General features: G+C 42.9%; 1 protein-coding gene across 2 annotated transcripts in view; it reads left to right on the top strand.

Moving 5' to 3' along the window:
* Window positions 1–9,706: 9,706 nt before the first annotated feature.
* HECW1 (HECT, C2 and WW domain containing E3 ubiquitin protein ligase 1) overlaps window positions 9,707–24,186 on the top strand; it is a 255,096-nt gene continuing 240,616 nt past the window's right edge. For both annotated transcript variants that reach the window (XM_059849894.1, XM_059849903.1), the window contains exon 1: window positions 9,707–9,916. In XM_059849894.1, the coding sequence (XP_059705877.1) occupies window positions 9,887–9,916 (30 nt within the window). In that variant the 5' untranslated portion in view covers window positions 9,707–9,886. The remainder of the gene's footprint in view (window positions 9,917–24,186) is intronic.

Consider the following 24,186-nt stretch of genomic DNA (forward strand, 5'->3'; position numbering starts at 1 on the left):
CACCTGATACTCTTGAGAGTTTTGATATGGGACAAAAGTTAGTGAGTTCTTGAAGTCCACAAGGAATTCTGGTCTACAGAGTTATCCAGACAGCTCTAACAGTGGTGGAGACTATGTTTGCTCTCTTCTTTAAATACTTTGATTATATATACAATAGTATCAATTTGTAACCAGATGTGTTCAAGCTCTATGGAAAATCATTGGATTATAGTGAAGCCAGGCATCCTCCTTTCAGCTCCTTCCTTAGACCTCCTCTGAAGTATGAAACCTCAGAGATATTAATCACCGGGAAATTGAATTTTTTGTAGACTTTTAAAAAATTATCAATAAACATTTAAGAAATGTTACTGTTATGTTACTTCAAACATTAAAACTGAAACCAGCAAGTTTACTACTTGACTGGGAAGCACAAGAGCATTAGAATAGGTGCTTATGTAGGAATTAAGAGTCTATTCATCTGTGTGCATCTCAAAAAATGTAGTGTTGAACTTTGATACTGATACTTCTTTCATAACAATTAGAGACTGATTCTGCTCTCAGTAATAAATTATTCTGGATATAAAGCAGTGTGATAGATCTGATTTTAGCCCTACAGGAATCATGCTTTTTCTTTCAATTGTAGGTTAAAATGCTTTAAAAATTGAAAGATATCAAAGGCAAAAGAACACTTCAATTAATGTGCACATACTGAGGGTGTTCAGAGCTTCTCACATTTTTCTTGCTCATGTGGCAATTGTCCTCTAATACTGCTGGATCAACCCTTCTTTTCCCACCAGGTGTCATTTTCACCATGGATTCAGACCCTGCTCCTGGCACTTTCTCTTGTCCATTCTGTGAAGACTCTTATGTTGGCAGGAAAATGTAAGCACTCTGTAACATCAGTCTTACAGAAAGAACCACTGCCATGCAGGTTCCTCTCTGAATGAACTGTGATGGGCAAGATGGGATGCAATATAGACCATTCCTTCCCTTGATGCAACAAAACAAATAGGGAATCCAGACACAGGAGAACCTGGGAACAGCGCCTTTAAAAGTACACAGCACAAAAGACCACTACTTTATAATGTCTGATGACCCCTCACAGGTGGCTTGGTAGTTTGTAGAGGCATTGGAACACCACTTGTACTGATTTACAGGGCTCAGAAATCAGCCCTAAGTGCTTGCCTGGTACACGTGGCTCAGAGGAGGCTTCAGCTGCTGCTCTGCATGACCTGTCCATAGTTCTATCAGTGCTTCTTCTATTTCAAATGTGTATGGATAAGCTCTAGGATGAAACATGTGCAACTCCAACTTTCTCAATAGAACAGTGTGTAGTCATTCACATTTGTGAAGAGTGTCAAAACAATTTTTATTGCTTTTTACTCCCGTTAAGCTTTGCAGAGGCAATACAGCTGAATTGCAAGCCTGGTGCATTATTAACAGCACATTTGCTGAGTTCCCCATAGAGAATAGTCCCTGCAAGTGTTATGTGAGCCAAATATCAGCCTTGCTTATCTCCTAATGCTGCATTGGATGTAGGGCTGCTGGGGGAGGAGCAGCTCTTAGAGTTTACCTTAGATGTGAACTGGAGCAATGAAAATGGACTTTTTTAAAGCCCTGCTTCAGAATAGATAGGATTAAAGAGGCTCATCATAAATACAGAAGGAAATCCCAGGTGTGACTCAAGTTACACAGAACTGCTGAGGCCTAAATTTTGCTGCTGCTTCACATGCACTCATGAGAAGACAGAATTTGTTATGCATTTGTGTACAAAGAGTAGACCTGATGCTTCTTTCATATTGATGTATTTTTCAGTGGAGCATAACATAAATGTTTATTTTATGTAGGAATATAACTTTGCAGTATTTTCTAGTCATTAGCTCAAACAGCTAATGGTAATATCTTTTTAAGACAAGCTGTTGAAAGCAAAGGATTTAGCTGTATTTCTCACAGAGCATAAAAGCATTGCTAGTGGGGTTTTTCAGCCTGACCTTTCAGTTTAGGACTGATGAAATGATTACTGGGGCTGATGAACATTCCTGGTGTAATTAACGCAACTTATAAGAAAAGGGAGTTATGCATGAAAACTTCAAGGACTTCTCTGCAGCAAGAATTCCTTGAATATCTATGAGTTGGTTTTAAGTAGAGACCAGAAACTGTGTGAGCACTTAAAGGCAGAGAAAGGTGCTCTGTAAACCTAGAAAATGCCAAAAAGCTCCTACCAGAAGGTACATCTAAGTTTTGTAAATCTTCCCCTCAGACTTCCTAGATGAGTGCCAACATAGTCAAGTCACTTGTAGTTCAAAGGCAGAATTAAGGCAAATTATGTATATGGAGTAGTTATTCCTCAGTATCCAGCAGGTGCAGGGATGTGGTGGCAAAATTTCAAGATTGTGAACATGATTTTAGATGCAGTTGAGGACTAAAAGGATTTGCAATGTCTGCAGAGACCTTGGTCAGGAGGCCTTGGAGCTGAAATGCTGATAGAAAAGAGAAGCATCTATAAGCAAAGCTTTCATAATGATCCAGAACTGGCAGAGCAAGGGCAAGAGCAAGATGTGCAAGAGCAGGTCTGGAGGAGCAGGCAGGGCTCAAACAGGGGTGCAAGGTTCAACCAGGAGAGCAGGTAGACTTGTGGCCAGGACCAGCAGCTAATGCAGTAGAGCCAGCAAGAGCCTGCATCAAGGTGCTAGAGAAGAAAGCTGTGAGCTATTATAATGCAACGTTATCTTATTGCTCTCCTTTCCCTCCCATAATTAAAGTAATTTATTAAGAAAATTGATGTAGTGGGGTGAGGATTCAAGCTAATATTTTATTACTGGCTGCTGAAGTTTAAGCCTGGCATGGCTGATATCCACCAAAGACTGTCAGAAATGTTGCAGAAGGCTGTGTATAATCACAGGACATCTGTCCTGAATGATTACGACATGTCATAGTAGGTTCTTTTGTATGCAATTGGAAGGGATATGCTATTTAAGTGAATATCCACTTATTTTCCCTTCTATTAGTAGGATACATTGACAGATGAAGGAAGACAGTGGCAACTGAACCCATGCCAGACTTATCTCTACAGCATTTGCATGGGGAGGTGGATCTGACATTACAGAATGACTGAGGGTGGCTGTGAATCTGTGCTTACTATAGCTGTATTCATATAATTTTGATTGTATAGATTCATAAAAATAATATAGATCTTCACCCCATATGAAATGGAGTGTCCATGGTGTTGGTTGTTTGGACTCTTGTGAAGCATTTCCTGCAAACCCCCCCCCAAACACCCCAAAAACCCTGAAAATCTCAGAACAAAACAACTGATAGTTATGAAGCACTGTGACAATCAAACAACAAGAGCAGAAAAACCATTTAGAAGAGACATATGGCTTACCATGCTGGCCCATTTTTGGTTGATCTTTTTCCAATCCTTCTGCTCTCTCAATATAACCTTTCTCTCAGTCCCTCCTTTATTCCATAAGCCCATCTGCCTTCATCTGTTAATTCAGCCCTCTGTTACTACTGAATTGTTTATCAGCCAAATGAATGTGGAAGATTAGCTCTTCTATTCATTCCAACCTAGTTAAAACAGGCCTGCTACTCAGTGGTGGGTCAGTGTTGAGAAAAATGTAAATAATTAATGATTTGTCTGGAAATCTTTGTGAGGGAGGCCAAAACAACTGAGCATTTGGCATCTTCAAAAAAATTTCAAGGCCTGGATGCAGGCAGGAATAATCTCATCTTCATCACCCCACTGAGTACAACAGTGATTTTTGGCTTGGTGTGCTTTCACAAGGTAAGAGGAATACCCCTGCTTTTCTTGGGCTTGATCCTTTTCCACTTCAGTCTGGGAGAGATCTTATGAGATCTGAACTGATCCAACAGGCTTAACTACTCATGAAAGGTGAAATTTCAACTTTTTTCCCCTCCTTGGAAAACACTGTTTGTGCACGTGCTTTCATCTCTCAGTAGTGTACCCGTGGGAGCTGTTGGTCTGACTCCCACTCAGCTAGTGGAAAATTAACCCAGTAAACAGTGGGTACTGAAGGACCAAGGGAAAGCTTCAACAAAAAGGTGTAGGACCACCAGATCATAAATTGGCTGCAGAGCAAAACCAGAATAATCCCCTTTCCATAAGGATTCATTAATCCCTTTTGAATACCCACTGTCATCAAAAGAAAATATTTGGCTGTGTTCTAGCACAATGTTAGTGCATGTATCTAAACACATTTATAGTTGCTGGTCAGTAATTTAGCAGTGTTGCCTGTGTGAAAAGTAAACTTGGTGAAATTAATCAAAACTAGCCCTCTTGGGGGAGTACCTTCAAAACCCATTCCTGTAATTAGAGTTTTTCTAAGTTTGCCCCTTCAGAGGAGGTCTCCATTTGAGTTTAAAACTAAATATATGTTAATTAAGCCAAATCACTATGGTGTTGACTCTCCAGGGGTCTCTTGTTCTCTTCTTGCTTAAGTGTAGTTATGTAGGGTCAACTTTTTTCATAGAAAATGAGACAACTATCCCCCTCTACTAGCAGGGATTCCTAAGAAGATAACATATATACTCCTAAATATATTATATATCCACTACTACCTGTATATACACTCAGAGTATATATATATATATACACACATATATATATATGTGTGTGTGTGTGTATATGGGTGTATATATATATATATATATATATATATATATATATATTGCATATGTACTCTGAGAGTCCAACTTTATGCAATCCATGCAATCTTTAAACTGGTTGAGACCTCTGATATATATTAGATGAGGGAGACTCAAATATACTGAATTCTTTCAAGTTTTATGACAGCCAGGTAGAGGAGGAGAAGAGACTCTGATTCCCATCCCCACTTCCCTGGTATGGGAGAAAATGCTGTAGCGTGAAATCACCATTCATTAAGGACATGTCAAAGAAGCCGCAGGAACACTCATCAAAATAATTTCACTGGTGGCAGAACACTTGTGGGCTCAATCTCTGTGTCATCAAACATGCTTTATGAATTTTTTTTAAGTAGAGCCTTAGTTGTAAAAATAATTGGTCTCTTAGTAGCATTATCATAGGCTTTATGCAGGAAAAATAGGCAGTGTGTTTGCCCACGTAGAATAATGTTTCATAATCACTGATTCTCTTCTGTCAGGCATGCTAATATTTAACTTCCTTCTGTTTTGAAGCTGGTTATCATTTGCTCCAGAAAGAGAATCAAGGTAGAAGAAAATGAACTTAACAGGGGCAAATGTCAAACTAGTGTATATCTACACGTAAAATAGTTGGGTGAAACTGCAAAAATCAGGCTATGCAAATGATTGCTGCTGAGGGCTACAATTCTTTTGATCAAGTTGGTTAAATACTCCAGTAATTCAGGCCCTCTGCAAAGAAACTTCTCTGCACACCCAGGATAAAACAGGGATGGAGTCAGGGCTGTTGCAGAGCATGCTGTCTGCTCTTCCGAGGAAAAATGTTAATAGGTGGTGCAGTCTTGCTAGGACAGAAGTGACTTTAACACCTGCCCCATACCATTCTCCAACAATTACAATCTTTGGTCATCTGTTCTAGGAGAATGTCCATCATGGCTTCTGTAAATGTTCAGATCTGGGCTGCCAGAAAAGAAGGAAGGTTACACTAACTAAGAAACAGTCAGCTCCTGCCCAAGAGCAGCTAAAAGCACTCTGTTAGGACCTGAAATCTGAGCACCTTCACCAGACAAGTACCTACTGCTATGCATAAGCATGGCATCCAGCTGAAATATGAGCAATCCCACCTGTGTAAGCCAAAATACAGTAAAAAACATTAGACATCATCAGCAAGGTCCCACTTTAAAAACAGTTTTTATGTGTCAGTAACAGAGTTCTGAGTCCCAACGGAGCGAATAATCTGAAGTCAGAAGCCACAGAAGACAGGTCTGAGAATATTACTTGAACAAAATGAGCCTAGCATTGAGAAATGCTGCTCTAGATCATCTGAGTGGCAGTCTCTTTATCAGGTGAAAATTGTGTTTATTGGTAAAATTTAGTGAATACTAAGTTGCAGAAAAGAGATGTACCTACATGGCATCTAGCTCATCTGGAGATGAATCCAGCATAAAAATTTAGGATATGTCCAAATGTACATGTGAACTGCTAAATTACCCTATTCTGCCAAGGTGGTGGGTTCTCACTTATCAATAATCCAGTCTTTATTTATTCAAAGGCCACCCAGAGCCAGAGGCGGGATAATGGCTGTGCTCCTAGTTTTGACTGATTCAAGGGGAAATATAAAGCTTAAGCAGCTTGACTTCACAGAGCTTTAAGACAAGAGCATCCCCAGTCAAAGATTCAGAGACTGGCCATTCCTGCTTTCAGACAAGCTCTCCTGGGAAGGGTTGGGTCTGTTTGTACCTGGCCCCCTACAAATGTAAGGTATGAGTACACTCTGTGAGAGCCTTATTTAGTCCTACCGTCATCACCCAGATCAGCCGAGTCTTGAAGGAAAGGACATCAGTGGGGTTTTCTGGGTTTTTTTATTGGCTGTAACACAGCAACCAACACAGCTGTCCGTTTCTCCAGACCAAGGTGTGCCCGACATTTTTTAAGAATAACAGTTTTTCCTGATTTTTCCCACCTATTTGATCAAAGCACTTATAAATAACTACAAAGTATACTTTACCAAGTGGACATTCCTCTGATCAGGCATGAGCCAACAGAATGACAGATTTTGAAATGCAATGGAATCTGTCCTGTGCCAACTCAAGAGTGTATATCTATGTACCTCAGAAGTATTTGGTAGGAAAAGACAAGGCTGCTTCATCTTGCTTTTTCCACAACCCCCAAGACAAATTTTTCTTGCTTCCATTTCCTGCTTCTGCAGGACTACTCTCTGGCTGTCAAAACTCTGCAAAATTTCCTGCAAAACAGACATGCATCTTGGTCACTTGCTGCTCAAATCATCTTCATCTTGTACTGCCTGCAGACCTGTCCTGAGGCATGAACAGAGTTTAGCTAATGTCTGAAAAGACACCAGGACTTGTCAGCAAGCTTGTGGGAGAGCAAAATGTGCTGTTTTGCTTAGTCTGTGGGAGGCTGGGGAGTGTATAAAAGGTAGGCATACAAAATTCAGAGGTTTGTTTATTATATAGATAAGAATCTGAACTGCCAAAGTTAGTCTAATTTTAAAACTCCTTATGCATTATGCAACTCTCTTCATTTTCAGTCAAACGCAAAGTTACAATGCAAGCCACTTTATTTCCAATATGTATAATTTCATTCTTTTGAGGAACAGCAGGGCAAAATGTCCTCTTCAAAGCCTGGTTCATTTTCTGAACCAGCTGCCACATTCATCTTCTGCTCAGTATCTGAGTGGATGTCTACTGGAAGTGGTTATGCATTTTGCTTCTTGATCTTAATTTTGATCTCTGGTTTTACATAAATTCCAGCAGCGGACAATTTTGAACTTCCTTCCCTTGTAGGAGATTCAGGATATTCTTCTCAGTCTTAAAGGAGAGCCAGGATGGTAGTGTCTAAAGAGGAAAGCATACTCTTTGTCCCCCTAAAAGGCCTCCTCTCCCCAGCTCCACAGCACATGGCAAGGTCTTCTGCTTCATATCTCATGGCCCTGAATGTGTTCTTGGAGGTTCCTACTCCTCATGCACACCCATAACGTTAAGCTGCCTCTAAAATTCATAACCAAGCTTGAAGTTTGAGCTGCTGAATTTAGACTGTTTTTAAACAGGTGCATTTATCAGGTTTATCCTGGTTTCACTAACTTCAGGTTTTGGATAAAATCAACATATGTGTCCACCCTTGGAGATGAGAATCACATCTCATTTTAATACATGACGTAGAATTACACCAGTAACCCAGAAGAGCAGAAGGAGCTGGGTAAAAGCTCTGAGGGGGCAATGAATTGAGAGTGAGGAGGCTTGGACCAGTTCTCTATTCTGGTCCAGAAAATTACTGCGTGAACTTTGGGCAAACTTCATCCTTTCACTCCTCTGACTCTCTCCCTCATCTCTATTTTTTTCTTTCCTATTTAGACTTTCAAAGTGCAAAGGCAAAAGCACATGCCTACTGTAGGCAGTTCTAGTGTAAATGTTGATATACAGATTTAAAACAAGGAGGGAAATATCTGTTTGGAGGCCTCCTGTAAGATTTTGTCATCATGGCCCACTGCAATTTATGATCAGTGGATGGCTTTGCTGGATGAGGAGAGCCGGTGTGCCAAACACCACCTGAATTTCCCAAACACCTGCAGAAGATGTTTCTGAGATGCACATTTGCTTATGTGGCTTTCATGACCTGGTATGCCTTTTGATCTGCCCTGCTCCTGGGGAAAAGCTGGAGCTGCTTTTTGATCATAGGCACCCCTTTGTTCCCACTCAATGCACAGGGAATTAGCCCACTTACTGGTATCATGTGTGGGTAGTTCAGACTGTTGGTATATCTCATCTTTCACTAATATTATAAAATACCAAGCCATTCTTTTCCCCAAATCCAATTTGATTTTCCTTATGAGGTTCTGCTTATACGATTCTAATTTCTCCTGTTTCACCTTTTTAAGAAAGCAAATGGGATGATTAAGTGGAAATGAGAGGCCACAATGTGTCTGAAAGCATTTTGGAGTGAACTGATTAGCAAATTAAAATAGGTATTTTTTGCACTGATACCAAGCACAGTAAGCGTTAGATCCATAGAAACTTGCAAGAGGGGAAGATTGCTAAGAAGGTTTTAGAAACAAACTTAGCTTCATTTATGAAGTCACTGGACACATATGTGGCTTTTATCAACATGTTTTTGCTTTGGGACACTAATTAAGATCCAGAAGAGTCTTGAAAAAATTGATATATTTAGTAGCGGGTGGGTGTGAAACCACTCCAACAGGATGGTTTTTAAAAAGGGCTATTTAAAAAAACCCTTTTATCTAGAAAAATGAGGTGAGGGGGTAAGTGGGCCTCTGCAGGATTGTTCTGTCTCTTCCCTCTGCCAGCTGACAAGAAGAGCTGTTCTTTAGCCCTTTTGGCCGGTGGATGCAGACACAGCAAGTTGCTGCTGGAAGCTGTTGTTCCCTGCAGTCCCATCAGCTCACATGGTCTGGTTTTGGTGAACCGGTTTGCAAGACCTGTGGAAGAAATGTGGGTAGAGCTCCTCTGTCCCCATCCTGAACTGCATTTTGAAACTCGCTCTTTTCACAGCTGTGTACTATGACTTACTTTGTCCAGGGGTTAAAGTCACAAACCCCTGTCCAGGAGGAGAGGCTGGAGACGACGCTGGTGAAAGGTGCGTGTTCCCTAGGGGAGGAGACAGCTGCTAGAGCAGTAGTACCGCCCTAGCTCTTGTTCAGGTGAGCGGGGAAAAGGCTTTAATGATCACCCCGGAGGCTCTGGCACTGATGAGAAGTTGATGTGAGGGCGGCAGCCCCGACTTCAAGGGGCAAAGAGGACAACACGTTGATTTTTCGGCCTCCATGCCCGATGCGTGGGGAGCCGGGTTGCGTGCGGCGATGTCCCCGTGGGATCAGTCGAGGAGAGCCGGGATGCTGTGTGGGGGAGGATGGTGAGAGGGGAGGGAGAGGGCGGCCCGCGGGTGGGCTCCGCAGGCGGGCGGCCTGGGACAGCGCCTCCCGGCCGGGCGGGAGCAGCGCTGAGGGGCGGGCCGGGCCGGGCCGGGCCGGGCGGCGCTGCCGGGCGCCCGCCGCGGCGTGTGGGTGGCTCCAGGCGGCCGGTACCCAGCGACAGGCGGCGAGGTGGGAGGAGGCTGGCGGGGCGGAGGAAGAGGAGGAGGGAGCGCGGCGGTGCTGCGGGGCGTATCTGCCGGTGCTGGACTATGGTGCGGCTCGGCGGGGGCTGACACGCCGGCAACCCGCCCGCCCTTCCTCCCTGCCGGCTGACAGGCACGTGTGGGATGTGAGACCTGCCCTCGCCGGGGGAGCATGAGCTGTGCACAGGCCGGCATTGTCCAGGTACGAGGGGCTGCTGCCGTCCGGCCCCGGGTGAGGGTGGTGGGGCGGGGGCGGGTGGCGTCGACTCCCAGCGGAGAAGTGCCAGGCGGGATGGAGCTGGTAGCGGCCTCGGCTCCGGGAAAGGCCCTCCCCGGGGCCGGCGGGATGCGGTGGCGGGTCGTGGGTGTGCGCTGTCACCGTGCCCGGCTGCGCGGTTGCCGCCTTTGTGCCTCGGAGGTCCGTGCGGGATGGGAGCCCCGGCCGTGCCCGTGAGCGCTGCCCTGGGCGGGGGGCGGTGTGCAGGGCTCGCTCTCCGGGGGGCTCTTTGGGCCCCGGTGGATTACGGGCTGAGCCGTCGGCCTGTCGGCTGAATTCCACTAGCGACCAAATAGTGTAGAATTATGATGAGCGACGTGCCGGCGGGGATTGACATCATTTGGGGATGTGGATGCACGCAGGCGGTGATAAAGAGTCCCGTGCCGAATTTTTGGTGGTTATGTCCTTTCCTTGTAAAAGCAGAAGCCCCCAGTTTTGGTTCTTGGCTCCCTGACAATGCAGCAAAATTTAAAGCACGAACTGCTCCCCCCACCCCCCCGGTGCTCTGTTGCTGTAAGCCAATCTTGTGACTTCATATTTTGGTTATTACCTTGTGTTATTATGTAACTGCATTTTTTTGTTAGCAATTAAATAAAATAACTTAAAAGTATGTTAAGAACATTGCCCTAGCCTGTAGCATTGTCAAATGCTGCGTTTCTCATTTTGCAGCCTGCATAGATAATGGGTTTGTACTGACACGGGCAGTACAATTCATTTTGTTCTCTATTGCATCGTTTCCCAAGTGTTTCTCTGTAGTTTCAGAAGAAATTACTCGGCCTGGGTTTAGATTTTTGCATCCTGCTGTTTGGAGCTGCAGTAGTGTTTTTTTTTTTTTCTTCTTCTCTTTTTTTTAAATATATATGCTGCACTCAGCAGAAGTGCGTAGTGAGACTGTACAACAGTCAGTCAGGCTGTGCTCCTGTCCCTGTGTTTACCAGCACCACTGTCGTGTTCTGTGGGGCACATAGCCCTGTCTGAACAGGGCAGCAATTAGGGGCAGGGTGCCGCTGTGCCAGTGGTGGCACATAGCAGGTGGTCAGCTGTGCCTTTCTGATTAGTGCTCATGCGAGGATTGCAGTTATTACAGTAATTCATTTTGGCTTGGGGATTCATTTTGAAAATTTGGATTTTCCACTAAGAAGGGATTATCATTTCTCTGTGTAGTACGTGTGTTTTGTGAAGAAGTGGAGTATGGTATGTATCCTGGCTGCTCTCTCTGCTTCCCTTCTGTCTGTCTCTAAAGTGCACACCCAGTTTGGACAACACAGGTGCAATGTTGATTTTCATGCTGGAACCGGAACAAGATGTAAAAGGCAGCACACACTTAGTCAACCCACACCACTCATCCTGTCAATGCAGTCTCAGTCTAGTACAGGGGAAAAGAGTATGTGTTCTTACAGAGGAAATGTGGGGTCTGTTTACTTGTTTGTTTCAGGAGGGTGAGCAGGGAGTTGGATCAGAACAAAGAGTGGTTGATGGCCACCATTTGTGAGCAGCGAACTAAGAGTGGAGGGCATGTTTTGTCACTTGTGTGATGCTATCGCTGATGTGTTTCTGACTTAATGTGACCTGAGCTTTGGACTCCTAAACTTTTATTGTCAGTCAGCTTACTCATTTGAAACCAGAGCAGGCCAGAGCATGAACTGATCCACTCAGTGGTTTTATCAGGAGCTATCAATATCTGATTGTGATGCTAATTAATTTGAAAGCAAACTGTGTAAACGTGCTCAGCACATCCCGAAGAATTCATCCCAAATCCATATGCTCAGTATTTTACGTGCATTCTAATAAACGGTATGGGCCTTACTGTTTTCCAATAAATAACTGGCTAAGACTTGTTACTAAGGTGCATTTTTCAGTGGCTTTGTGTTTCATGTACATGGCATGCTATCTTGCATCCTTTGCCATTGTGAGACAATCCCTGTGAAGCTTCGTGAAGTTTTGCACGTGCTGTGTCAGATGCTAAGTAGCATTCATTCAAGGTAGTGCTAAATCCTTCTCCTTGTCTCCTTTTGAATAGTCTTATTACAAACAATGCAGTGACTTGGAAAAATAGTGAGAGCGAAATTTAGCTTATTAGCTGCCTTTTGAAATACTGCAAAAGATGTGGTATTGTGGGGAGGATTCAAGTTGTGAGAGTGATGGTGTTGGACAGTTGGTGTTGAGCCAGGAGCTGTTCTAATAAAGAGGATAGGTTACCTGTGTTTTTAAGCTGTTGGATCTGCCTTGTGGATGCAGGGGATTAAGGTTGCCCCTGTGGTTTCACCTCTGAAAGATGCTTGTAAAAAATACCCAGCAAAACAGCCTCTTCATTTCCACACCAGTTGCAAAGTTCATCAGAAGGGCTTTTAGTGATTAAAAAAAGCAATTATTCCAAAATATCTTTTTTTGTGATGATAGATTTTGCCAGAGAATGTAGCTTGTCCTCATTATGACTTTTGATCTTTCTAAATATCTCTATGGTCCTGTGTCTTTCCCTATGTAATTTCCTCCAAAGTTAGGGGTACCCACAAAGCCTGGCTTCAGCATGTATACATCATAGTCTTTGTAGGCCTCTAGAGACAGGGAGGAGAACTCAAGCTTTAAACAAGTGTTCTGGCTCACTCTCCTTCCTGTTCTGTAGACGGGGTGCTTGCAAGCCTAAGCCAAAGTTACGCATTAGTGAGCAGTGCCCCAAACAGTTCAGCTGGGCGTCCATATTTACGTGTAGCTTACATGGGCGGATCATGCCTGCAGCTCCCACAGCTTTCCAGCAGGTACAGCTATGAACCATCATTGCACTGGGAGTCACCATCACCTCAGATGCTCCCTTGCCTCCAGTGGCACCTGTGCTGCCGGGAATGTTGCTGTAGCGTTGGCCATGTCCCTCAGATTGGCTTGCAGCAGCTGGAGGATGATCCTGCCCATACGGGTTTGTGTATCTGCCTATTAGCAGGAAAAGGAATTGTGACGCCCCCTTTTCTTCAGGATGTCTGTTTGTTTATACTCAATGGCTTTCTCGGTTTTGGCAATAAGGAGATGAGTCAGTTTTGCTTCTGTTTAAGGCTTTTTTTACCCATTTCTCCGGTAACATTTCATGTGCTCTTGTGATTCTGCAGTGGCTGAATGGCAAATACTGCAGGCGTTTGGTTTAATTCCTTAGAAGTGTATTTCTATTGGCCTTAGATATCATGACCTATAATTCTAATAAAGCTTAGAATAGACTAGATCTTATGTACTTACGTATCTATCCTAAAACACAGCAATACTTTGTTTTCAAGTAGTAATCTCAGAAGGGTGGGGGTCATGCAACTCAGAAAAAATAAAAGTGCAGCCAGTAGCAAAGGGCAAGATAAGATGCCACCTACTTTAGTTGATTTTTTCCAGCTGAGATTTGAGACTAGCAAGATGCTTAGAATTAATTAGGAAGAAATGGCAAGGTTCTTTGATGCAGCGAGCCCAGGGCCATTTTCCTTACATTTAATGAATGGTGGCTAGGCAGCTATATAATGGGCTTGTGACTCAGTCTTGGCCTTTTTCGGTCAGCTATGTCTAGCTAGGGTATTCTGTTGTTAGCTCTGAAGTAGGAAGTTTAGGTTCTTCAGGCAAGGCTCCTTAGGAGATGCTGGGACTGTCCCTTGGCAAGATGATGTACTCAATCTCAGATGTTTATGGAAAATGGACCAGAAAGACTGGTCCAAACTACAGGTGAAATGGGCTGTTGTCACGGGTAGCAGACTGCTGGGGGCAAGTGCTGGCTGTGGACTGCTTTTGATTTTGCAACAGGGAGGAGCTGGGTTGAAGCAGGGCAGCAGCTGAGCAGGGTTCCCGTGCTGCAGTACCTGTTCCAGCTCCCATTTGTCCTCTCCCTCCAGTGGCGGCAGCAGCAGAAACCACTGTCAGCTCTTCAGGACTTTCCTCCCCCAACTTTCCAGTCATAATCTCACCCTTCTTTTCCGTGAATTCAAAAAGCCTTAGCTTGATTCCAGCTCCTCATCCTTTTGTCCAGAACATTACCTATAATTCAGATAAACTCTGAGATGGCTTGGGTGCTGGGGTGGAGTGATATGACAAGCCGTTTCTTTGAGATCCTAAAACAGGGGGAAACCCTCGTGCTTGTGTTTGAAATATCGAAGTCGGTGATCAGCAACGTGTTCCCCAGGGAATCACTGTGCTCCATTGTATTGCAAAGTTCTCTGAGGACGCAGCAGTGCAGGCAGCATTCCCTTGCTGCAGAGCAGAAGGTCTGTGGGAGAGAGCGTGTGCACAGCAGTCAGGAAACCTATTATTGAGACCTACGCTGTGGTTTCACTTTATGCATTTAGCAAAACAGGCTTGCTCTTTCACACTTTCCAGATATTTTTATATTTCTCTGCAGATGCTTGTAGAGCACCAACATTTGTTTGGTTTCAAGCCTGGATTAAAATTCCCAACCAGTGTCTGGAGGCAAAATCAAAAAGGCAAGTATTTCTCCCAGAATTAAAATCCAATTAAATTTGAGAGTTGTTAACCCATTAAATAGCAATGGAGTATAGAATGTATCTGGGACTGAATCACTTGTGTTTAAAATGGAACATGCTCTAAAAATAAATGGTTAATTGCTTCAGTGTAGTCAATATGGAATTTAGAGATCACTGACGGAGTGATTTGTCATCCATCTCCATAGCAGGAGTCATCTGGGAAGTCTGTGATGTTAAGGGCATTTGTTTCTATTAGCACCTTTTAAAGTAGTTTTGTTAATGACCTCTTGAATGGTAGGACTGAAATGTGTCATGTGATGAAAATAATTTTTCCATTTCATAGGAAAATGTGTGCCGTATGCACCTTCAATTTCCAAATCAGGTTCCTCAGGTCCTGATATGTGTGGTTCAGCAGGCCTGTCTGTTTTTTTTTTTTAAAGGAAGCAGGAGCCTGCTGTACTTCTGGTGCCAACCAAATGCTTTCACACATATCCATGTAAAATTTAGGATGGCATCCTGCAAGCTAGAGAAGATCTGATGTTGTGCTACTCACTGTATACAGAGAGGAGGATTGGTTAGGAATAACACTCTGAAACATGTGTAAGCAGAAGAGGTGGAGCAGGAAATAGTCTGCTTTTCCCAAGGGTAGGAGGAGAACAAGAGGAGGGGGGAAAATTCTTGGTAAGATGGTCAAACAAGTCATTATTTGCTGTGGTTGTATGGAGCAGGGATGGGTCAAGGAGCTTCTCTCTGGATCTTAGGAGATGCCGTGACTTTTCTTCCTCCCCAAAACAAACTATCCTGCCAAAGTCTGTCTCTTTGGCACCTTGTACATTATATGTTGTACAGATTTTGCTAAGCTAGGTAAGAAGCCATGAAGTTGGGCATAATCCAGCTTTGCATGTGAACTGTATGCCTCTTATAAGGCACTTCTTAAACCGTTTGGACTGCAGTCCTTCTAGCTGGATGCAATAACTCGGGTGCATAGGACTACCTGTCTGGGCATCTGGGCACTATTACAAGTGCTTGACAAACTACTGGGATGAATGTGATCATCTGATGTCCCCAGCCTGGGCAACTTGCTGCTTTTCTTTTGAAATCTGGGCCCTTTCAAGACTGATAGTGTCATTAAAGTAGGAGATACTGTCTTATTCCAAGGTCTTAATGCAGCCTCAGGAAAATTTAAATTTTCCTGAGGCTGCATTAAGCATTCACATTTTAATGCAGAACATCTGTCAAGTATTGAGGTATTTGTCAGTTGTCTTTAATGATGTGTTTAGAAAAGCCATTTGAGAGGCCCTAGGATTTTTAGTTTAGAAAATATATACACTTTTCTTCAATGAAGTATGTTTTGTGTGTGACTGCATGGTTGCTTTAAGAAGACAAAGAAAATACCAGATTTACTCTGTAAAGCCACATCTTGATTTAAATAGCAAAGTTTAGTTGCCACATGCTTAACCATGAAAAGTGGGGTAAGCAGATGAAATATTTAATCTTAGAGTCAGAACACAGGTTTCTAAGATAATGCTGTTTGAGACTCATGAAATGCCCAGTAGCCATTAGGTGGTCTCCTGTCCTTGGTTACAGGCATGTGAAAGCTGTGAAGAGATAAGGAGTAAGGTCTTTCCATGAACTCTTAGTTTGCCTAATTTGACTGCACCATGCTCTCAAGTGGTAGCCAATGTGAGGCCATGATTCAGAAACATTACATACGTGCCCAGAGTCACAGGCAAGCCATGATGCTGAGATAAAGTGTTATTGAGTTTGGTTTGAGCATTGAGAATGAGCAATGCTCCTTCTAAAGTTATTTGGAACTTTTCTTGATGCAAGGCAGTGCTGCAAGGCCTCTGGTGATTTTATTTATTTGTTTGTTTGTTTATTTACAGAACTGAGTGTCATAGGGAAGCTGGCTGTGTCCTGTGCCAGCATGAAGCACTGACATTTCTTTCTCATTACTCGAGCAGCAGCTAAAGCAGAAACAGCCACAGAAGTTACTACCCTGACCAGGTATTAAGGACTAATGAGCTGAACTGTATTTTCTCCTCCGCTTCTGAGGCTAGAAAATTATTTTAGTAGACAAACACATGGTCCTGTGGTAGACCCCTTTCCAAGAGTGAACACTTTGGTGGTTTATAAGGGTCAGGCTACCTGATTTACCTTCCTTTTTGCTTCCACTTCTGAATGTTCCTTAAGGATTTTGCTTTGTGTGTGAAATTGCCCAGTTTTTTTGTGAACAAAGCTCCCATTAAAGAATAAGATTTCTCACCGGACTAAAGACAGCAGTTCTTATGTTGGTCAGGAGACTGCATCCTGGTGTAGAACATTTGCCACTCTTGAAATTTGACTTTGCCTTATTCTTTCATGCTCCTCAGAACTGTCACTCTCAAAGAATCCTTGCTGAAGATATTCAGACTCCCTCTCTGCACATGTGTTTTCATTTTCTTTGATAGTTTGCTCTCCCCCTTCTACCTTCTCCCTGCTCAAGAACCAAGTGATTGCAAAGTACTGTTCTTTGCAATGCAGTTTGCTGCACAGGTAGCATTGGTCATGCAATTTTATGTTTCAGACCATTAAAACATGTTTAATAACTCAGAGTAATTCTCCATACCCACTAACATGATGTAGGCTAAAACCTTAGTATGTATATTTGAGCAATTATGTTAGGACATTTAATTAAAAACGTGTATCACCTAATTGTATGTCTCCGAGTCCTTAAATATTGCTATCTTTTGCATGGTGCTGAGAGGGCACTTGCTTATCATGAAGTGCTTAGGGCAATTTACAAATTAGGTTTTACTGTTGCTGGGGAGGGAATGAAAAAGTGTTGGGATGTGGGAACAAAATCACAAGCAGGGAATGCAGCAAAACTGTAGCAAATGTGTGGTAAAGTGTTCTGGGTGCTTCTGTGTGTTCAACTTGCCAATTGAATTATTGAGGTTTGTCTAGAGGTGAAGCCTACGCTGGGTGGAAGAAGACAGCATCTTCTAGAAAAGGAATCTAAGGAGCAGCTGCTTTACTTGCTTGTTGCAGCCGCATGGTAATTTTTTTTGACATGTGAGCTGTAGTGTCTTGGAAGTTGTATCCATCTTGGAAGATCATCAGAAGCCCAGAGAAGTTGCTGCAGAACTTCTAGAAAGGGGCAGGCTGCCTTCATGCCTCCTTTCCTGACCCCCACTGTCTGCTAAGGTGACTTTTTGAAGTTTGGAATAGAGGTAGTGGCTCAGGCCAGGCTCCTTGCAGGGGTGTTTCAACCCTGCACCATCACCATCTTTCAAAAAAACCCTAAAAGGTGTCTAAGGCTTTGGTTGGAAATGAGTAACACTTCCCAAAAGATAGTAGAGAAAGAAGTTGCTTGATTACAGCAAAAGGATGATGCAGGGCTGTGGGGGAGACGTTTTATGTTTAAACTTCTGTTTGGAGTGGAAATAGAAATGTTTCTGGTAGAGTCTCTGCTTCTGTAAAATATTTTGGTTGCCTAGTTCTTTAAAGGATGATTTTCTAATGGTTATAAATTGTGGATTTTATGCATATGTGTATGTATGGGAAGATACGATTTTGAGGTTTGGTCTCCAAGTCAAATATATGCCTGGTTTGACCTATTTTTTCCCAACCTAGTTCTGCCAGCACTGTGTGTGCACGTGTGATGTTTCCTGCTGAGGGAGTCCCGCTGACCTTAGAGAGACAAGGCACCTTAGGAAAGCTGGTGTGTAAGTGGTGGCAGCAGTAGTAGGCTCAGGGTTTGCATGAGATGGGCTGTCAAGCTGGCTCAGTGAGGGGAAGATGAGAAATAGGGCATTTGAGGAGGTGTCTGATTTAACACCGAATTATCTGGCAGCTCGGGAAGGGTCGTGAATAATATGCTTGGCTGACTTGTGACGTTCTCACAGTAGGTCTGAGATGGACAGGAGATCAGTCTACTTGATGGCCTTCTAATAACTCACTGAAAACCCAGTTCATCTGCTTTAGCTACCTGGACCAAAAAGGATATAAATGAAGCATTGCTAATCCAAATAATCCTTGTGGGACCACAAGAGGGGGCATCCACATGCTGAAATGAAAAGTGATAAGAGGGCCTTAAGCAAATGAAGATCTAAGCTGCTAAGTGTACACGGCATATCGTGAGTTTACTAGCTTATATCCAGGACACTCTAGCCATGTTTCGTGCAGTGCTGCACCAAAAAGAAAGGCATGACAGATTATCTTGAGTTGGCAGCGTGTGACTGTTTATTTGCAGGGCTCTGCTGTCCCCAGCACTTTTATTCCCCGTGTTATGAAGGCACAAGTAGCTTGCTGCATCTCTGCCCCCTCAGTGTCATTGTGCCCTGGATTAAGTGCAAAACTGGTTAACACTGCCTGAAGGGAGGCAGGTTCTCAAAAGCAGGAACTCAGAACTGGTGTGTTGGGTAAGGCGTGGTGTTCAGGGAGAAGCTGCCCTCCCCAGGAAGGGTGGTACTATTTCTCTTGTACCTGATTTAGATCTAGGACCTAGATCTGTGTCTTTCCAGGAATGTGTCCTAACAGGCAGGGAGCTTCTCTTTAGTGTGTGTGAGTATGGGACATGCTTTACATGCATCTGGCCAAAGTTGTTATGTTCTACATGGAACATTTGAAGATTCATTGAGCCAGAGAGCAAGAGGGAGCCTAATTCTGCTTTGGTGGGTAGAAGGGGAGTTTGTGTCTGCCTTTGCCAAGAGCTGGTTCCGGTGTTTTATATGCAGAATAGCAGGTGGGTTGTCAAGACTGGTGTTTCTGCGATGCACAGAAGCAGAACACGAGGTTCCCGAATCCTCTTATGCTGAGAGCAGGACTGAGTGGCAGTGAGTATCATTTTCAACTTCAATGCCTAAATTTTGCGTAAGCCCCATTCTTTTGATCTGGCCCAGAATATCTATGTTCAGTCTTACTCTTCTGAACTGTTTTATTCATGCCTCACTGATGCATCCAGTGGGAATTTGCATGTTCATTTGGCTTGTTTTATGCAATAATTTTTTCAGTGGAATCCTGGTGAATATGAAAGCTTTCAAATACTAATTCCCCTGTAACAGGATACTGGTGTAATTCAGTCAGAGCTTTGATAAGCTGCATATCATATGTGATAACCTCAGAGAACCTTCGATCCGAGCATAAAAAGTTGATGGGCTCACCTCTGAGTGAGAAGGTAAAGGTGAGAGATTACTGAGAAATGCTTTCCAGGTGCACCACTCAGCCAAACCATTGTCTTTCCATAACCACTTTCCTTGATTCTCTTTTCATGGATTCTGATAGATGGTAGAGTGGGAGGGAGACTTTGTAGCTGCAGAGGTCTCAGTTGGACTTCATGCCAATTCTCATTAGAGGAACATACGTAAAACTGCAGTTCATAATGAATGAATAAAAAAAGTTTGCTCCCTCTAGCAGCTTTTAAGGGTTTTTTTTTTTGTTTTCTTGTTTCCCCACACACACGTTTTTTAAAGGAAGCAGGAGGTAAAAAACTTTCAGCCTAAGTCAGCAAGCAAATACTGCATCTGCTGGAGGTAGCAAGTCTTCTGCATAATGAACCAATTTTATGGAATTGTTGTGGAGCAAGAAAAAATCCTGTTTTAGAGCAGAGAGGGCTGGCATTGAGAAGAGTGTTTCAGAGACTGCTAACTAATTCTGATGTTCATGTCCCTGCAGTGCTGTCCTGCTGGGCTTGCCCAGCTTCAGGTTTGGTTCGGGAGCTTGGACCAGCCCTTCTCAGCCCTGCTGAATGCTGAGTCACAGGGAAGAGATGGAGATACAAATACTACTCAGATCTGTGCAGCACTGTTGCATTATTTGCTGGAAACTAGAGTCCCCAAAAAATCACAAGCAAGTCATGAGTTATTGATCAAGATTGGTGATATAATTACAATGCTCATTTTCTGATAGATAGCTGCTTGAGTAAAGAGCTGAATTTGTGAGCTACCATGTGAGCTACTGTGAAGCTACCTACCAAGCCTCTAAAACCACCCCCATCCCCCAAAAACTCCATGTATTTTTATTTGCAGGTATTTTTGTGGCATATGTGTCATTTATGTGTAGACATTGCATCATCCTTGTTTTGGAGTCTTTCACTCCCAGTGAAGACAGGTGACCTGGCAGGAGCAAATCCAATACACTGTGAACATGCAGTATAATTATCTTCTTGAAGTAGTTCTGGAGCATGCATGTGTGGGAGGAGGGGAGGCATGTTAAGTAGTGAAGCTGCATGAACATTTGCCAGTGGAACAGTTTTCTGTCAAAAAAAATGCTGTTTTAAACAGAATCAAAATGTTCCTCATGAGGATGTATTTGTACTGCAGCTGGCAACTGTTCAGAGGATCTGGAGCCCTGCAGCCTTGTTTAATGATCAGATCCAGTTGGGAGAGATCAGACATGGAGGTGTGGCAAGGTGGTGGTTGTTGTTATGTTTTAGCTGTAAAGAAAACTCCAGAATGCTTCGATTTCCCATTGTGCAGAGAATGAGACTTGACCTACTCTGCCATTTCTTTATACAGCCCTTTCTTAAAAATTATCTCCCATCTCCAGTGCACATCATTAAAGTGCTGTGCTATTGTATTTACTTCACGGAAGCCTGGGGCCCATGTCTCAGTTTACGCCAAGTTCATTTAAGTCACTGATCTTGCACTAGGGATGCATTTGGCCCATGAGGTCTTAAAATAACTGTGGAAATGTTCACCGCATATTTATGTGGGACGAAGACCACGCAGATTTCTCAGTTTGCAGTTTTCTAACACTTGTGCACTGGAAAACAAAAACACATCAGTGAGGGGAGCCCGTACCCCAAACATACACAATTGCTTTTTGGCTTGACAAGATCACCTTGAACAGGATACCTGCTCCCTTTTTGAATTAAATTTTCCCAGGTTAGATTCAACTGTTATCCTAGAGAGTTTCTCTTTTCTTCCCTCCTGACACTGCTGGGAGCAATTTTTTTTTCTTCTCATTATTTCAACTTCCTTCCACCTCACAAACACCTTTTTTATAGCTGTTTGAGCCTGTGTTTGGGCTTTCAAGCATCTGGCGCAAAGTAAGTATAGTGCTACTGTTTGGCCCCTCCTGGTTTCAGTGGTATTGGGACCTTCTTATTTTTGTTTGCAAAATGGCCTGTATTTTGACACAGTGGAGCTGTCTTATGATATAGCAAAGGCAAACTCTCACCAGATGGTTTGAAAGTGGTCCTCATCAAGGAGACAAATTTTGGCTTCCCATTTTGCCTTCACTTCTCTTGTGGCAGTCAAACTAGTCACTAGTGCAGTGGACAGAAAAATGATGGCTTCAATTAAAATCTTACACTTTTGTGGTGATTTGTCTTATTCCTTCAAAGACCTTCACTCTTTGCCTTCTGGATTGCTCTGGTATGTTGAAGACCATCCTCCAGCTGTTTAGTCTGGCAAAACATGAATGTGGAAAATGCATTTCTTTAGTGTGGCAGTGCATTTGTTTGACAGTTGAGCAGTTCCTGGTTCAGAAGAAGCTGCTCAACAACAGCAGTTTGTTGTCTCCTAAGATGAAGAAAGGGACAGTTAATGAATTTTTTTAATATCCTGAGATTATTTCTGATTCTGTTTAGTTAACAAATTCCTTGTGCTTGTTTGCTAGCCCTTGCCTTGCGTCTTGTGCGTACAATTACCTTTCAGTCTCCCCCTGGCCTGGCACCACTTCTGCTGGATGGTGGATTGGAGAGTATCTCTGCTGTGCCTCTGGTTCCCTGGTCAAGGTACTCACATAGCAGGAGGCAGAACTAATCTTGAAGTGCCCTGTTAGCTGGACAGAACTTGGAGGTGTCAAACTTTTAGTCAGTTGGCAGATGAAGCAAAAGTGAATTAGAAGAAGTTTTATCACTGTGCTTGGTCTTTCTCTAGGCTGAGTATGGATAGCCAAGTATATATAGGAAAAAAAAGTTTGAAAAGTTCTTTCCATTTCCTTAAAGGTGTTCTGCTGTCCATAGACAAAAATGGGAATCTTTCAGAGATCCTTGTCATGCTCTGCCACAAAGACTTAGCCATTTTCAGTGTATTGACCAAAATTTTCAGGTACTAAATGTTCTTATAGCAGGGATGTGATCTCCCATAGGAATGTTATGTCAAATCTGCCATCCAATTATCTATGTAAGCTGCATTCTTCAGGCCTCACAGTTGTTTGGGGCTTTTTTCTTTCTTAGTTAATTTTTTTTTTCTTAAAGGGAATTTTCTGTATATCAGCCTGTACCCACTGCCTCTGGTCCCATCACTGGTCACCACTGAGAAGAGCCCTGCTCAGTCTGCCTCACTGCATTCCACCAGCCATTTATGCACATTGAATAGATCCCCTTTGAGCCTTTTCTTCTCCAGGCTAAATAATCCCAGTGCATCTTTCTGCTTCTCTAGCCACTCTTTTCTGCATGTTAGTCATTTCCTTGGGTGAGGACATTCATTTGTGTGCCTGCATGGAGAGCTGTGTCGGGGAAGTGGCCCAGGTTAGATGTAACCAGTTATTTTATGCTGTGTGCTTTTAACCCAGAGTGAGGTCTGCATGTCTGTTCCATGAAGGCTTATGGCAATGCAAGCAAACACCAGCAAAGACTGGGAATAAGAAGTGGGAGGAAAGCAAGGTGTTTCTCCTTGTGGAAGCGTCAGTTTTTACTGGCTTAAAGTGTTTGTGACAGTAATCACCTGGGTGGACTGTGAACAGATGTGAAGGCCTAAGGGTAAAAATCTTTGGTCTAGACTTACTAAGGCAATGGGGATGGTGTTTTGCAGGGATTTTTGTCAGTTGTGAGAAAAACAATTTTTCTGTATTATTTCTTTAACCTTACCCCAAGTGTTTGCTGCTCAGAAACTAACTGCTTGAACTTCTGTGGATTTAGTACCTTACAACAGAGATCTGCTCCATGAAATCTCCTCTGCATTCCTTTGAACCTATCTGTACCTCCATTGTATTTGAAAATGAATTTCACAGCTCAAGTAGCTGTTGCATTAAGAGTCACTTCCTTTAGGATGTTGTGAACCTGATTCCTACTGCTTCCACCCCCCTCCCCTCCCTGCCCCTTCCCATGTGAACCCCTCATATCTTCCCTCAGCTGTTTTTTTATTCCTCCCCGAATTCTCTTAATCTTCTCCTCTGCCTTCATCTTTGGTACCTGCATACCATCCTGCTCCTGATTTGTCACCATTATACTGTGCACTCTATTTTTCGGATGTTCCTTTTGCATTAAATCCCTTACTAATTGTCTTATAACTCCAACCCCCTAATGCACAGCTTTGCATCTTTTGTTATACCTCTGGGTATCTTGTGTGGTCCTGTTCCACTGCTATCTTATTTGGATACAATCCATTTTCTCATATATGATCCCTTTCTCTCCTTTGTCTCCTCCTACTACAATATTTTGGTCAGGGACTTAGTTGTAGTATTTGATTTTTTAAATTTTTCTTTAATTAGACCAAATTGACTTCTGTTCTTGGATTACTATGGAATGTAATTTTCTCTTTGTCTTTTGACAAAAATCTTTGTCCATGGTTTGGTCATTTCTGTCCTTTTGTATGGTAATCTTAACATCATCAGCTTTCTGCAAGTTAAAACTCCGCTGTGAGGGCATTTTTCTCATCTATTTCATTTTATTTGAATCCCAGGTAAATTGTTTTTTTTGTCTACTGATCTTATTTTTATCTTTGTGGATATGCTTAATAATGCTTATTCTTAACTATACCTTCTTTTGCCATTTGCTTCTTATTTTGCTACATAATTAACATGACTGAAGTACTTTGTTTTTGCAAC

This window comes from Haemorhous mexicanus, chromosome 1 (assembly GCF_027477595.1).
Source record: "Haemorhous mexicanus isolate bHaeMex1 chromosome 1, bHaeMex1.pri, whole genome shotgun sequence".
In the NCBI taxonomy this organism is placed as follows: Eukaryota; Metazoa; Chordata; class Aves; order Passeriformes; family Fringillidae; genus Haemorhous; species Haemorhous mexicanus.